The 15,949-nt window shown below is 40.6% G+C and overlaps 2 protein-coding genes across 2 annotated transcripts; both read left to right on the forward strand.

Annotated features, from left to right (window-relative positions):
- Positions 1-209: 209 nt before the first annotated feature.
- HIGD1A (HIG1 hypoxia inducible domain family member 1A) lies at positions 210-6,711 on the forward strand. Its single transcript, XM_052640636.1, has 4 exons — positions 210-275; positions 4,144-4,258; positions 4,896-5,030; positions 5,712-6,711. Exons 2-4 carry the CDS (start codon positions 4,162-4,164, stop codon positions 5,759-5,761), a joined length of 282 nt encoding a protein of 93 aa, XP_052496596.1. The 5' UTR covers positions 210-275; positions 4,144-4,161; the 3' UTR covers positions 5,762-6,711.
- A 6,833-nt stretch (positions 6,712-13,544) lies between these two features.
- LOC128048231 (UBX domain-containing protein 2A-like) lies at positions 13,545-14,350 on the forward strand. The gene has a single exon (XM_052640622.1). The coding sequence runs from the start codon at positions 13,545-13,547 to the stop codon at positions 14,319-14,321; it is 777 nt and encodes a 258-aa protein (XP_052496582.1). The 3' UTR covers positions 14,322-14,350.
- Positions 14,351-15,949: the final 1,599 nt, after the last annotated feature.

Consider the following 15,949-nt stretch of genomic DNA (forward strand, 5'->3'; position numbering starts at 1 on the left):
ACTTCTCACCTCTGATGCAACCCGTACATAAGAGCCAGGGACGAGAAGTCACCGCCCGCGCACGTCGCCCCAGCCAATCCGAGGCTCTCTCTGGGCCGCCCCACCCATCGCGTACACTCACGCACGCACCCATCCTCCCGCCTCGACTCACGCATGCCCGTTGCTGGCTTCTGATTGGCTGAGGCCGGACGTAGGCGGGACCGGGAGAAGCCGGCTGGACTGCGGGTGCTGGAGTGGGGTCAGAGGCCGGTAGGAACCTGAAACGTCTTGAAGTTGTAAGTGATGCAGGCGGACTTTGGTTGTCGAGTGACTCCGGGCGGTGGGGTGGGGAGAAGTGAGGCCGCGTCGAGAGCACCTTGGGAGGGTTGGCGGCCGCGGGACTGGGAGAGGGGACTGATGCCTGGGCTGAAAGGGGCGAAGTCTGGTTGGCGGGGCTCAGGCCTCATTTCGTGGTGCCTGGGAGGGCTGGTGAGAGCGTACGGAAGCTATGAGGGGATGCAGAAAAGGCTTGTAGAGCGAATCGCGGCTGAGCTGGAAGGCTCGGGGATGCATCTGGGGAGGCACCGGGCTGGGGCCGACTTCGCGGAGCCCGTTGGCCCGAGCGTGTCCGGGACTTCTTTGAGAGTGGGTGGGTGAGGAGGGATTGGGAGGGCGTGCGGTCCGGCCATGGAGTCCTGACAAGGTCACAGGAAGGGAAAGGGGAGGAAGGTTGAAGGGTTGAGGGGAGGGCGTAAAACTACACGACCTTCCCGCCATCGGCTTCCTGTTCTCCCCGGGCCGGTATTCTCTGCCACCTTTGGCGACTCTCTTCCGCCTCAGGAAGGTAAGAAGGACCAGGGCCGGTATCAAGCGCCTCTGACAGAATTTACGTTTCTCCCTCAAAAGTAAACCTGCCAAGTTAGAGATTACAAAACATAGCACAGGATTAGAATTGGGAGCAGTCGAAATGATTCGGCAGGTTTATTCGCCTATTTTACCGGGGCGGGAATCAATTATTCTCCTCTTCTGGGTAACCCCTATGGATGGAATCTATGCTTCCAGAAGTGCCTGGGATGAAAAGTTGTGATGTATAAGTGGTACCAGGCCCCAGCATGACAAACGTATTTGAGTTTTGTACACCAGTGGTTCTCTTGATTCCCTGTGCACCAGAATCTCTTGAACGGGTCTTAAAATATAGATTTCTTGGGACCTGCCCCAGACCATCTGAATCAGAATCTCCTGGGGAGGGGACTTGACCGCCGTTTAAAACGGGTTGACAGTTGACGGGTTCAAAATGAAAATTGGAATCCATTGTTAGAAGCTCCTGTGACAAAAATGAGGAGCTGTGAAGACCCTTAAGTCTTTTTACATCACGTGATGCGGGGCGGCTCCTGTTCCCTTACGCCTCTGCTAGGTGCCCATGCACTGGGAAAGGTCTTCAGTAGTATCTTAGTTTACAGAATAATTCGTGTTTTCCAAATTGGCGTTGAGTATGTGGTTTTAGGTGCCTCCTTTGGTACATGTTCAACTTTCTGGCAGATCTGGGTCAGTTGCTGTGGGTGGTTAAGAAAAAGATAAAGGAAATCCAGAAGTGATGCTAGGGGAAAAAATATTCAAATTACAGCTGAAATTGTTAGATGAATTAAGTCACTGGGGAAGAAGATTCCATTTAACTTTAGGCATGACAGACATTTTTCACAGTTCAAAGGAGGAGATGCAGGCATCTGTTAAGAAGTGGATTTTCTATTTTTTCAGATTAAATGTACACCAGCATAATAAGACAAATGATCTGGCAATATATTGTCAATCAAAAGAACCCACAACTGTTTATTAGGAGAGCTGGGTTCTAATCCTGACCTGCCAGAGATTCCTGTTGTTGAGCAGTTTATTTCACCCTTCATAAGCTTTCTTTTCCCATCTGTAAAATAAGGCTACTGGCATGGATTGATACTTGGGTTTTTATTCTCAAGTGACTTATTGACCCTGATACTTTAAAAGTTAACCATTTTTTATTTAGGTGGCTGTAAATCATGAATACTTGGAGAAACTTCTAGGTGATTAGGAAGAGAATTATTAAAATCTTATACTCAGGGAGTTTTATAGATATATGTCATGTTAGAAATAGAATTTGAACCATAGGATAACAAATTAACTTTGTGATGTGTTGGACTTTTAATATTCCCCGTTCTTTTATGCTGCACACAAGGTGTTCTGTATCAGAGGCAAATTATCCTTAGTCACTTCAGACAAATAATGACTACATGGTTCCTTCATACCTTGATTCTTACCCCAGGGACTATTTTCTGAAAGCCCAATCAAATGGCCTATCCATACAAACTGCTGCAAGGAAGGAGAAGCAAACTTTCGCTACACTGATCTGTTGGACAATTAGTTATCTAAGTGGATTGTCGTATATAGTGGATTTTTTTCATGTGGTCGCAAGGATCCAAAACCTACTCAGGTTATCATGTGTTCTTTCATTGAGCAATGTAAGAATTAAAAGAGAAATTAGCACTTATGTAGATACAGCTTGATACTTTTCTTACTGATGAAACTCTACAAATGTGTGTAATTGTTATTTTTCACTAATTTCACTAATTGCCTGAGAATAATTTTAATAGTTGAATAAATTTTGAAGTAATATTTTTCAACAAACAATAAGTTTAATTAGAATGTGGGATTGGTGAGGAAGGTAGAAGGAGGAATTGTGATAAAATAGGAAAGATTTTGAAATGTTTGCCTTTGGGAGGTTTAGATTGGTTATGAAGGGAACTAATAAACATACTGGCCTAAAATAGTTTAATCTTACCATCTAGTCGATTTATGTAGTATCTTGGGGTTTCTTTGTTTGGATTTTTTTGGCTGCACCATGCAGCATGTGGGATCTTAGTTCCCAGGCCAGGATCCAGGCCCCCTGCAGTGGAAGTGCAGAGTCTTAACTGCTGGACCACCAGGGAAGTCCTCATTTATGTGGTATGTTGAAAGCCAACCTCAAATATTTCTCTGAAACTTCCCAAACTTTATCTAAAAGATATCACACTCTAAATTCTCACTGTCTCTGTTATGCTCTTGGCAAAGTGTACACACTCTGGCATGTTTTTAAAAGAATCTAATTTATGAAACATTATTTCAGTGTTTACATTTTAATCTCTTCAAATATATAATGAGCATCCTGAACCTCGGGCTTTTTGAATCTTGTGTATAATAAAAGCTCAAACAAAGTAAGGGTTCATTAAGTTAGGTAATGGAGCATAAGAAAGAAGAGAAAGTCAAAGTGAGAGTCGCTCAGTCGTGTCCAACTCTTTACAGCCCCATGGACTATTGGAGCGTGTAGCCTTTCCCTTCTCCAGGAGATCTTCCCAGGCCAGGGATCTAACCCAGGTCTCCCGCACTGCAGGCAGATTCTTTACCGGCTGAGCCGCCAGGGAAGCCCTAGTTCTAATTGATTCTGTCTGTGTGATACTACAGCTCATCTGGATTAAGGTCTTCTCTGTCAGGTGACAGAACTGTACTCTTGCCAGTGAGGATGGTGGCTTGGAGGGACAATTTCACTTTTCAAACTGAACACTACTCCTCACGTCTAGAGTTGGATTTTCTTTGAGAACCTTGATTACTATTAAACCCCTTGAATAGCAAAGTGTTGAATGAGAGCCATTTATTACTGGAGGGAGTGTGATGCACATGAAAAATTCATAAGCTAAGACTATGCAGATAATGGGATGGGCCGTTAACTTTTTGATGTCATCTGTAAATGACATCTGACTGATGTCAATTACAACAGTTTATTGTAATTAACATCAGTCAGAGATACTTGTGCACTTATATACTATGTCTGACTCCCTTTTTTAAATCTGTGGGTGAAGTTTATCATCTGTTCAGATCAGTCGGAAGGAATCTAAGTACAGTGACTGTGACTAAGGTGAAATTGAGTTATTACTTCACTGTGATGAAATGCCTATTAGCTTCCTGTGTTAAAAAAAAAAAAAAAAGACCGAAAAGGGAGAATGGAGCCTTGGTCCCTTTGTTATGGAAATTAATCTTTTTTTCACCCTGCTATTCATATAATCAGGCTAGTATCTTGCCCTTTTTTTGTATTACTTAAAGGAATAATCTTATAAAAAAGTATGCTTTTAACTGCAGAACCTCATGGAAATTCTGTTTCAGGAAGATTCTTCAGTCACTATGTCAAGCGACACAGATATTTCTCTTTCTTCATATGATGAAGATCAGGGATCTAAACTTATCCGAAAAGCTAGAGAGGCACCATTTGTCCCCATTGGTAAGTTTGACTTTGATGATCTAATAAGCTTTAACACAGTAGAAGTGTGGGCAACTTGTTTCATTCATCAAGCATTTCCTGATGAAGCATTTATTTTTTAATATTTTTTCATATGTTGAAATGTGCTTAGATTGGTATAACTCTCGAAAAAATTCTTCTCCAAATTCAGACATCTTGTTTTATTGACTTATTTCAGTGAATGTGTTGCGACCCCAAGACGACCATCAGTTTCAGTGATTTGCTGCAAGGACTCACAAGACTCAAGAGTTGTTATAAACTCACAGTTTTGGTTTATTACAGTCTCTACTGCATTCCCTTAACTGATTTCCTTCAGGGATAGAAGTAGGACAGAGAACAGTTCCCCTAGCACTCTTAAAGGAATTTATTTACTGGCTTCACAAGCCCATACTTTAAAGATGATCTTGATTTTCTAGATCTGCTACTGTTTGCTACCAATTTTGAATTTTTAATTCTGAATGGGGGTGGGGGTGGGGATTAAAACCTCAGTTTGTATGCTTAGCTGGGTAATGGTCTCCTAAAGCATCCTTATAAAAAATAGAACATCACCTGATAATAAACTCATCTTGATTCCCTGCCCCAATGTATCTGACATAACTTGTGACTATTTCTTTTACAGGAATGGCAGGTTTTGCAGCGATTGTCGCATATGGATTATATAGATTGAAGAGCAGGGGAAATACTAAAATGTCTGTTCACCTGATCCACATGCGTGTGGCAGCCCAAGGCTTTGTTGTGGGAGCCATGACCCTTGGTAGGTTCCTACAGGACATTTTCAAATTTTTGGTTCCCCATGAATGGATTTCTTTGTAAATAAAACAAGGTAGATACTTTTAACTGACTTTGAAGCAGTTTGCAAATATAACTTACTCATTTTCACCTAAAAACTGAATGAATAAAAATAGTTCAAGTAGTGGTATAGTTTTACTATCTATGATGAATAATCTTACTAAGGTTTTAAAGAGAGAAAAGATAGTAGTGCCCATTATAATGTCATTGAAGAGTCTATATATGCAAATAGGGTTTGTAGTAAGATCCATCATCTGGAAGAGACATGATGGCTGTTTTATTGAGTTTTTGAAGGTGGAAAAGATACTACATGCTTTTGTAGGCTTTATAATTCATTGACTTTATCTGCTTTATACAGCAAGATTGAGTCCTTTTAAAGTTGCCAGAGATTAAAGTTGCCAGATAAATATTGATATTTTAGCCATCTGAGCTAATCATACGAAAATACTTCGGAAACTGTGTAAAAAGAATTTTAGAAATTTGAATTGTTTAAGAAAGCAAGAATGTAAGCAGCCTAGGGTCTTTTTCTCCTTTTAAGTATTATATGCTAGTAAGAGTGCTACTTTTAGATGTTTTATGAACAGCTTTTAATTTTCTAATACTGAAGAAGATTTTTAAATGCTTAACTAGCATTCTTTTTCTTTAGGTATGGGCTATTCCCTGTATCAAGAATTCTGGGGAAAACCTAAACCTTAGAAGAGGAGATGCTGTCTTGGTCTTGTTGGTGGTGCTTGCTTTAGTTAGACATCTCATATTGAGGTTATATGTTTATGCTGAAAATAAATTGTTTGGGTCAGACAAGAACATGGTAATTTGAATACTGGCTTCCTTTCTTGCAGGCTTGATTTGCCTGGTGACCAAGTTACTGGTGACTAGTTCACTAGGTAGGTCACTCAGGAAGTCAGAGCAGCACAAAAGAAACATGTCACTTTTAAATACACTTGATAGTGGTACCTGTCCGCCTTCTTAACCTCTTCTGTTGAAATTAGTTCTAAAGAAGACTACATGCCAATCCTGAAAATGCTCCCAGTTGCTACAGAATATCATATGCTTTTGATGTAATGTAGGAATCCTGTTTACCCCAGTTAATTTAACCTTCTGACGGCCTTGTGGACTGAGTACTGTGTCAAGGGCTGGTTGGCTCTTGAGGAACCCTTTCAGAACAGTGCATGGAATACAACATTATAAACCTCCCTGCAAGTCTGTGTGTGTTTTTAAACCAAACCTAAAAAGCTGGTAACAGAGCCACTTTGAAGTAGTATTTATTTTAGAATCATAGTTATAAACATGAGAGTAACTTAACTTGTAGATCCCTTTTAGCTCTTTTGTAATTGCAGAATTATATTTTGCTGCTGTTATATTAGAATAATTTTAAATTATTTTGAAACATGTATTTTAAGTGCTAATGCAAAGGTAAATGAAAAACACTTTAAATGTGGGCAGTATGTTTATTTTCTCCAAAAGAATCATCAACTAAATGAAATGCCTATAATGGAAGTCATTGATGAGCAGCTGGTTTGGTCAGACATTATACAAACTTTGGTATAGCACAGAATGCTTTGTTGTACTTGTGAAATTCTTGTTTAACCTGAATTTACATTCCATGGTGATAACATGGTAAATGTAGTGTTATTAAAATAAATGAACACATCAAATGTCTTGTATTTATTTCAATTTGGGAAAAACCATCGTTCTTTGAAATAGCACAAGTAGTTCCAAGAAAAGAGGGAATAAGGGCTAAAAATTTATTGAGTATGTACTGTGTGCCACATACTTTTCATGTATAAAGTCATTTAAGTTTCCTAACAACCCTAAGAACTGTGATCCTTGTTTTGTGGAGAAAGACACTGAGATACAAACAGTTTTAAGTAATTAACCCAAGGTCACATGGGTAGAGAAAGCTGTAGGTTTGGGACTGAAACCTGGGCAGTCATTCGGTAGACGCCAACAGATGTTAGAGACTTGAAATGTTGGTCTTTGAAATTAATGCTGGAGAGGCAGCAGTTATCATAAATTAGTACTATTGGACAATAGGGTACAACATGGTCTTGACTTCACACTCCACACTGACTAAATAACCTGGCCCAAACCAGGATTTGCTCAGTTTTCTCCTAGTTAGAAACAAGAGATTGGACTAGGTAATTACTACAGTCCTATCTAGCTTATAGATCATGATATGGGTCTATGGGAAATGTGCTTTAAAAATAAAAGCTATGGAGAAGGAAATGGCAACCCATTCCGGTATTCTTGCCTGGGAAATCCCAGGGACAGAGGAGCCTGGCATGCTACAGTCCATGGGAGGTGGGAGGTGTCAGAGTCAGACACGACTCAGCAACTAAACAATAACAACAAAATTGAGAGAACTGAGATGTGGAGAATTTGTCACTTTCATATAGTTCATGGGCTTTATTTTTTGGTTTGGGGGAATATTTTATTTCACTATATAGAACCATTTTTTTGTTGGGAGTATTTAATATTTATAGATCATTGCAAATAGCAAAGATCACTTAAAAGCTGTTTACTGTGTGCTTGTTTGTTTTGTAAGCGGATTTGAAAATTAAGGAAAAAAATAAATGCTATTACTAGGAACTCCTCTCAGCCTCCAGTAGACACAAGAGTTGCTCGTAGGCAGTCGTAACAATAATTTCATTAAGGATAAGCCTTCTACAGAAAAAGAAATTTGATAAGTTTCAGAAACTTTCTAATGGATGAACACATTATTGATTTTGTTAAATGAATACTAATTTGAGAGAAATTGATCTAGACATGCCAGAGAACAGAAGAACAGGAGCAAAATGTTGAGACTAGTGAGTATTGAGTAATCAGGAGAAAATGAGTAAAGAAACAGAGTGATAAATTAGGACAGATGAACCTTCCCTGAAGAAAAGAATGATAAATTAGGGTGGATGAATAGGCTGATATTCAGATTATGTAAGTTATTAAAAGTGGCTCAAGGGGATGTGATCCTACTGTTTATTGAGCCAGACGTGGGTTCATGGTTTTGCCACTATGGTTTCCTCATCTGTAAAGTGGGGACAATGTCAGTGGCCTAGGTTGCTGGGAAGATTAAATGCAGTAGTGAATGTGGCAGGGCTTAGCACAGCGCCTGATACACTGGTAATCTCTGAATGGTTGCTGTTACCACTGTTAAGTGTTAAGCTTGGGAATGTGGCAGCACACGAGGTACACGGGCCCTCCTCTCACAACTCAGTCTAGCAGCAAAGGCTGACTTTAGATCACGGACTTCAGAAAGCTGATGAATGCTAGGTATAGGATGCAGAAGACAGAGAAGTTACCCCAAGGAAGCCATGCTCTAACCTAAGATGATTTTTCTCTGGGAGATTCCTTGGCTTACTGTTGCCTGTTTTGGAGCACTGCTATATGACTGCTTCCATGCCTTTCTCTTCTACTACTATGAAGGCGTGATGATCTTTTTTCATCCAAAGCAGCTGGCATTAGTGCCTGGCTCATACAGATGTTCAATAAATGTCTGTTGAATTAATTAGAATAAGGAGGTCAAATTTTGACGTTCAGAATTGTCTCCAGAAAGTCACCAACCTATTTCTAGTTAACAGGCAACAGTGCCATCTGGTGGTGAGAGTTGGAATTTGCACGCATAAATTCCCCAAAGTACATTCTGCTTCTGTATACTGGAGTCGGAACTCTGGAGTAGAGGACAGGTCATTGAGACCATTTCTTTTGCCTCACAGATGAGGAAACACTGCTCAGAGTTTCAAGAACTTGAAATTTAGGCTCTATCCCCAGGTAAATCTACACCCCATGGAAACAGGCCGGAACAAAGCTGAAGGAACATAAGGTATTTTAAAGTTCTCGTGTCAAACAGTGGAACTGCCAACTATTATTTACATACTTAATCCTGTTTGAAAGCTCTTCAATTCAAACGGGAAACTGGAAGGAGACCAAACATGCACCAGCCATGCCTGGATTGCCACTTTCTTAGTGAATGATTTACCTGCTATAAGTTCATGGAAGAGCCAGTAATACTCTGCATCCTGGCTTTATTCTTAGATAAAAAAAAAAGAGGGCCTACTTTCCGTCCAGCCACTGAAATGAGGCAAAATCATTTGTTTTTTAGCAAAACAAAAGTTAGGAAATTTTCTCCTAAATTCAGTAGTGATAGATAGTTCCAGAGTGGAGGCTAGCATCTGGCTGGTCCCCTCTGTAGTATCCTGAGTTGCTTACAACATTCGTGTTAGATCTTTTTCCCGTCCTCAGTGTCACTCTGAAGTGTCTCAGAGAGACTGAAAGGTTACAAGGTAGAAATGCCATCATACCTTTCAGCTGGAGCCCTCTTACTCAGCTTGTCTACAGCTATATGTCCTGTCGTCCCCACTGGTGCTCCTTCCGAGATCACTCGTTCTTGTTAGTCATCTCCATCTCCCACCATCACACCCTGGGCTCAAACTCTTACAAGTGCCTTTCCTTCCTCCCATTCATTTATCACTATTAAGCCAGTCACCAAGCCCTTTTTCATAAGCCGAGTCCTTCATTGCTCAGATTTGTTCTTGTTTGCCACCACTAAACTGAGGCCCGTCACCTCCTCTCCTGCCCCCTGGCTCCAGCAAAGCCACTGACACCAAAGCCCTGTGCCCACCACTCTCCCTGACACAGGCTCGGGCTCTAGTCCTTTCCTGAATGTACCCCTTCCCCACTCCCAGTCAATTCAGTGCATGCCTTAAAGACCCAACCCCATCCTACTTTTGGTAAACTACACTGAACTCTTCCAGGCCACAGTGAACTTTTACCTTTTTATAAATCTTGCTATATTTGAATTTAAGATACAATGCATGGTCCACTGTGGTAACACTTTTGCAACTAAAGAAAACCAGCATACAGCAACGAAGACCCAGCGCAGCCAAAAATAAATAAACAGACTGTACTTACATTCTCCACTTTGCTGTTGTTCAGTCACAAAGTCACGTCTGACTCTTTTGCGACCCCATGGATTGCAGCCGGCCAGGCTCCCCTGTCCATGGGATTTCCCAGGCAAGAACACTGCAGTGGGTTGCCATTTCCCAAGTCTCCAGCATTGGCAGGCAGATTCCTTACCACTGAACTACCAGGGAAGCCCATACTCTCTACTAGTCCCTCACAAAAACTGACGTAGGTATTATCCTGACTTTTTCAATGTGGAAAGCTGTAATTTACTCAAGTCCATACAACTGGAAAATGACAGAGCTGGGACCCAAATCCAGAACTTGAGACCTCGGTCCTGTGGAAAGACTGCATGACGGAACAGAAGGCATAATATACATAGAGCAGTGCTGATCCCCAAAATACCTGCTCTTCCCTTCCCTTCATTTTCCCCTCTCACTGCACACACACATACACAGTTCCCATCAGGTCCCAAATCCAATACTTTTTTCCAATAGATCTGCTTTATTCTCAGGTTTTTTTCATGTATAAAACCTCTCGGCCACTATTTGGTCTTTATGAGAAGCAGTGATACAACTAGCGATGATCACATTAAGTGAAGTCAGAAAGACAAATACCATATGATATGACTTAAATGTGGAACCTAAAATATGACACAAATGAACATACCTATGAAACAGAGTCACAGACTGGGCTGACTGATGGTTGCCAAGGGAAAAGGGGCCGGGGAAGGGATGGAGTGGAAGGCTGGGGTTAGCAGAGGTAAACTTTTATATAGAGAATGGATAAAAACCTACTGTATAACACAGAGAACTATATTCAATATCCTATGATAAAACAGAAAAGAATACAAAAATGTAATATGTGTAAGTAAATCACTTTGCTGCACAGCAGTAATTAACAGAATTTTTTAAATCAACTATACTTCAGTTTTTAAAAAAGTTGAGATTCTCACATATACATGGTCTTACTGTGGAGGCAGTAAATTAAAACTAGTAAGTAGACAAGGTATGGAGAAGGCAATGGAAACCAACTCCAGTACTCTTGCCTGGAGAATCCCATGGATGGAGGAGTCTGGTAAGGCTGTATAGTCCATGGGGTTGCTAGGAGTTGGACACGACTGAGCGATTTCACTTTCACTTTCACTTTCCTGCATTGGAGAAGGAAATGGCAACCCACTCCAGTGTTCTTGCCTGGAGAATCCCAGGGACGGGGGAGCCTGGTGGGCTGCCATCTCTGGGGTCGCACAGAGTCGGACACGACTGAAGCAACTTAGTAGCAGCAGCAGACAAGGTATTGGGGACCTTATCAACATGGAAGAAACCAATTACCTCTGAGAAAAGGTGACTTTCATCCAGATGTTTTGAAAGACCATGATGTGAGCCAAGAGTGAAACTGAGAAATTTGGGGAGAAAATATAAAGTATATTACCAATACATTATGCTTGGAGGAGAGCCATCAGAGTGGTCCCCTGGAACTAAGGACTGATGAATCTTGGCAGAACATTGAGTTTTCTAATGAAGTCAACATATGATGAATGAGATCACCATATATACAAACACATCTTAAGACAAAATTGCTCCACAGATGAAATAGGACTTGACTATAGCCAGAATGGTGTTAAATTAAAACAAGGAGTGTACAGAAGGGCAGCCGGGTCGGGTAGGGGGAGTCTGAGAGGCTGGTGGCCAACAAAAGAAGCCCAAATCCATGATGAGATGAAGAAAATTGGCAATGTGTATCCAGCACCTTCCAGTGAGAAAGGAACTTGAACCTGGAGACAATGGACAATTTTTATCTGTAGCGTGCTTCTGATTGTGAAATAGAATATTTAATAAAGCTCCCCATGTAGCTCAGTCAGTAAAGCATCTGCCTGCAATGTGGGAGACCTGGGTTCAATTCCTGGGTCAGGAAGTTCCCCTGGAGAAGGAAATGGCAACCCTCTCCAGTATTCTTGTCTGCAGAATCCCGTGGACAGAGGAGCCTGGCAGGCTACAGTTCACGGGATCGCAAGAGTCGGACATGACTTACTGCTCTTTCTTAACCTAAGTTAAAAATATTTCAATGCAGTTTGCTTCTGTTTGCTCTCAATTGCCCACAATATCTTTCTGATGACTGATCATGAGTGGTCATGAGTGTCTGATCCTGGGAAAGGAGGAGCTCTGGATATAGGTCACAATCCCCTAGTGTGAACTAGTGTCGTAGTGTTCTTGTTTGTTTACAGGTTAATCACTTAATATCATGGATGACATAAGTCTGGTCCCAAATGACACTCCTGGTTTAACGACCAAATTAGATTTTGGGCCTGCAAAGCCGAGGTCCATTAAGAAGAGAACTCTGAAATGGCAAGAGACAAATGGAACTTTGGTTTTAAGCTGCAGCAAAGCTTACTTTGATTTTGAGGCTTAAGAGCTAAGGCTATAACAATGCATGACAGCTGAAGAGCATTTCCGTTTACAGATCACTTTCGAGACCTATTTGATTATCATTAAAACAAACTTGCTATTTTAAGAAGAAAGTTGAGGTTTGTGACTTGACTAATGTCCAAGAATTAAAACCTAGGTATTCTTACTTCTGAAAGACTGTGTTCAACTTTGCTTCTCATAGTAAGGGTAGGATCACTAACTGGTTATGTCATATATATTTATTTGTGGGAGAGAGAATATTATTTCAGTGAAGGGAAATCTATCTTATCACCTTAGAAAAGATAAAGGTTCCAGCTTAAAGTTGGAGCTATGCTGAACTGTGGGAAGGACCTAATTTAGGGATTAGAAAAAGGATCAGCTAGATCCACACAAACATGCTCAACTGATTAAAAAATAACTATACTGTAAAATATACATGAAAGAAAAGTGAAAGTGAAAGTCGCTCAGTCGTGTCTGACTCTTTGTAACCCCACAGACTATACAGTCCATGGAATTCTCCAGGGCGGAATACTGGAGTAGGTAGCTGTTCTCTTCTCCAGGGGATCTTCCCAACCCAGGGATTGAACCCAGGTCTCCTGCATTGAAGGCAGATTCTTTACCAGCTGAGCCACAAGGGAAGCCCCAAATATACATAACAATTAACTATTTTAAGCATTTTTAAGTGTACAGTTCAGTGATGCTGCTGCTGCTGCTGCGTCACTTCAGTCGTGTCCAATTCTGTGCGACCCCAAAGATGGCAGCCCACCAGGCTCTGCCATCCCTGGGATTCTCCAGGCAAGAACACTGGAGTGGGTTGCCATTTTCTTCTCCAATGGATGAAAGTGAAAAATGAAAGTGAAGTCGCTCAGTCGTGTCCGACTCTGTGCGACCCCATGAACTGCAGCCTTCCAGGCTCCTCTGTCCATGGGAGTTTCCAGGCAAGAGTACTGGAGTGGGGTGCCATTGCCTTCTCTGTCAGTGATACTAAGTATATTTAAAATACTATGCTGCCGGCCGCCGAGCTCGACTGGGCCTGGGGGCGGCGGTGCTCCTCATCTGAGGGGCTCCAGCCCGGCGGCGGCGGCGCCTGCGGCCCCTGAGCAGACAGACCGAGGCCGCGAGGCGACAGCGCGGCGCGGCCCCCTCCAGCGGCCGCGCCGGGAGTAAAACAAAAAAGAATGAAAGAAGTGGATAATCTTGAAAGTATAAAGGAAGAATGGGTTTGTGAAACAGGATCTGACCACCAACCTCTTAGTGATAGTCAACAAACAAATTGTGAATATTTTGTTGACAGCCGTTTTGAGGAAGCTCAGAAGGTTGGTGCCAAATGTTTGTCTCCCACTGAACAAAAGAAACAGGTAGATTTAAGTATAAAATTATGGAAAAATGGATTCACTGTCAATGATGATTTCAGAAGTTATTCTGATGGTGCAAGTCAACAGTTTCTGAACTCCATCAAAAAAGGGGAATTACCTTTAGAATTACAGGGAGTTTTTGATAAAGAGGAGGTGGATGTTAAAGTTGAAGATAAGAAAAATGAAGTATGTATGTCAACAAAGCCTGTGTTCCAGCCCTTCTCAGGACAAGGTCACAGACTGGGAAGTGCTACACCAAAAATTGTTTCTAAAGCTAAGAATATTGAAGTTGAGAATAAAAATAAGTTGTCTGCTGTCCCACTAAACAATCTGGAACCCATCACTAATATACAGATCTGGTTAGCCAACGGGAAAAGGATTGTCCAAAAATTTTACATTTCTCATAGGATAAGCCACATCAAAGACTTCATCGAAAAATACCAGGGATCTCAGAGGAGTCCTCCCTTTTCCCTGGCAACTGCTCTTCCTTTCCTCAAATTGCTAGATGAAACACTCACACTGGAAGAAGCTGATTTACAGAATGCTGTAATCATTCAGAGACTCAAAAAAACCGCTGAACCTTTTAAAGAACTTTCATAGCATTGATTTTTGATATACTAAGTGGAAAGTTTCCCCAAAAATGATGGTCATAAGTGGACATGCAAATCAAAACAAGGGAAAGTCAGATTTTCTGCGTTTTGCACTGTTTCAATTCCCTGCTGATGAGATTTTAAAATAAGTACAAGTTAGGAAAGTAAACTATTACTGGATACTATATTCAGTGAACTTTTTCCAGAAGGCTACTCAGAAAGAAAAATATACTTATTTTCAAATATCATTTATTCAACATAAGATATATTCAATAACTTATCATTTAAAATCTTAATATGGTATAAAGTAGGAAATATGTGCACAGCATCTTTCATTCAAATATCATTCCCAAACAGCAATGATGTGTTTAAATGTTAGCTGTCTCAGATTTTTTAAATGGCAATACATTAAAAAATTGTACATGGCAGGTTAAAAGCATCAGTGTAATTTTCTTATATCTGAGATACAATCATAAGGCTGAAAGGGTCTGCTTTTACCACAGCTAAACCTCAGAAGTGTTCCCAATTTGCGTACTCCAACAATCGAATATTAATAGTATCTGGGATGTACTTTCATTTAAGAATAAAACTGTGTAGCTTAGTATAATGTCAGTATCAATGTGCCAACTCATATTTCAACATTTTAAAAATGTGTAGATTTAAAAGAATTCTTTTTTTCTCTAGGAACCTGTTTATTCCCTATTTTCTTTCAAAAACTAGGGGTTTGTTTTTAGCTGACATTTGGAGTGAGCCATTTGTTTGGCACCACTCACATAGAATCTAATGCTGATGTTGTCACATTACTAATTAACATTTTAAAAATGTGTCATGTGAAGTGTGGTTTTCTATTTCATACATCAGTTGGCCTGTTTATATATTAAAGGATTGTTTATTACATTAGATGTCACTAAGGAAAACCTGCTTCACATCTTAGATTTTTAACTAAAACTGATTCGACTTGAGTATTTCACTGTCAGATTAAATCCTCTTGCCTGAAAATAAGTTTAAGAAGCTTTTTGCAGATGATCTGTTGAATCATATTTAAAGTGAAATATACATTGAGTATGCTAAGGAATGAAGCAACCGGGCCTATCAGCAGTAATGTTCATAGGGTACTGAATGCCTGCTGGAAAGAGAAGTTCTCAAACTTTTTGGTCCCAAGACCTTTTGTTTATGTGTGTTACACATACTAATGTTATATTTAAAATAAAAGGTTATAAAATTTAAAAAAAAATACTATGCAACCATTACCATCACTGGTCTCCATAACCTTTTCATCATTCCAAACAGAAACTTGATACTCTTTAATAATAAAACTCCCCATTTCTCTCTTCCCCTGCCCCCTACAATCTCTATTCTACTACCTGTCTCTACTCTAGGTACCTAATATAAGTGGAATCATACAGTAGTTGTCCTTTTATGTCTGGCTTATTTCACTTCGCATGTTTTTCAAGGTTCATCCATGTTGGAGAATGTGTCAGTACTTCATTCATTTCTATGGGTGAATAATACTCCATTTAGTGGATGTTACTACACTTTGCTTATCCATTCATCTGGAGATTGATATTTGGATTGTTTACATTGTTTGGGCATTGTGAATAATGCTGCTGTGGACACTGGTGTACAAGTATCCATCTG

Source organism: Budorcas taxicolor, chromosome 1, assembly GCF_023091745.1.
Source record: "Budorcas taxicolor isolate Tak-1 chromosome 1, Takin1.1, whole genome shotgun sequence".
Lineage (NCBI taxonomy): Eukaryota > Metazoa > Chordata > Mammalia > Artiodactyla > Bovidae > Budorcas > Budorcas taxicolor.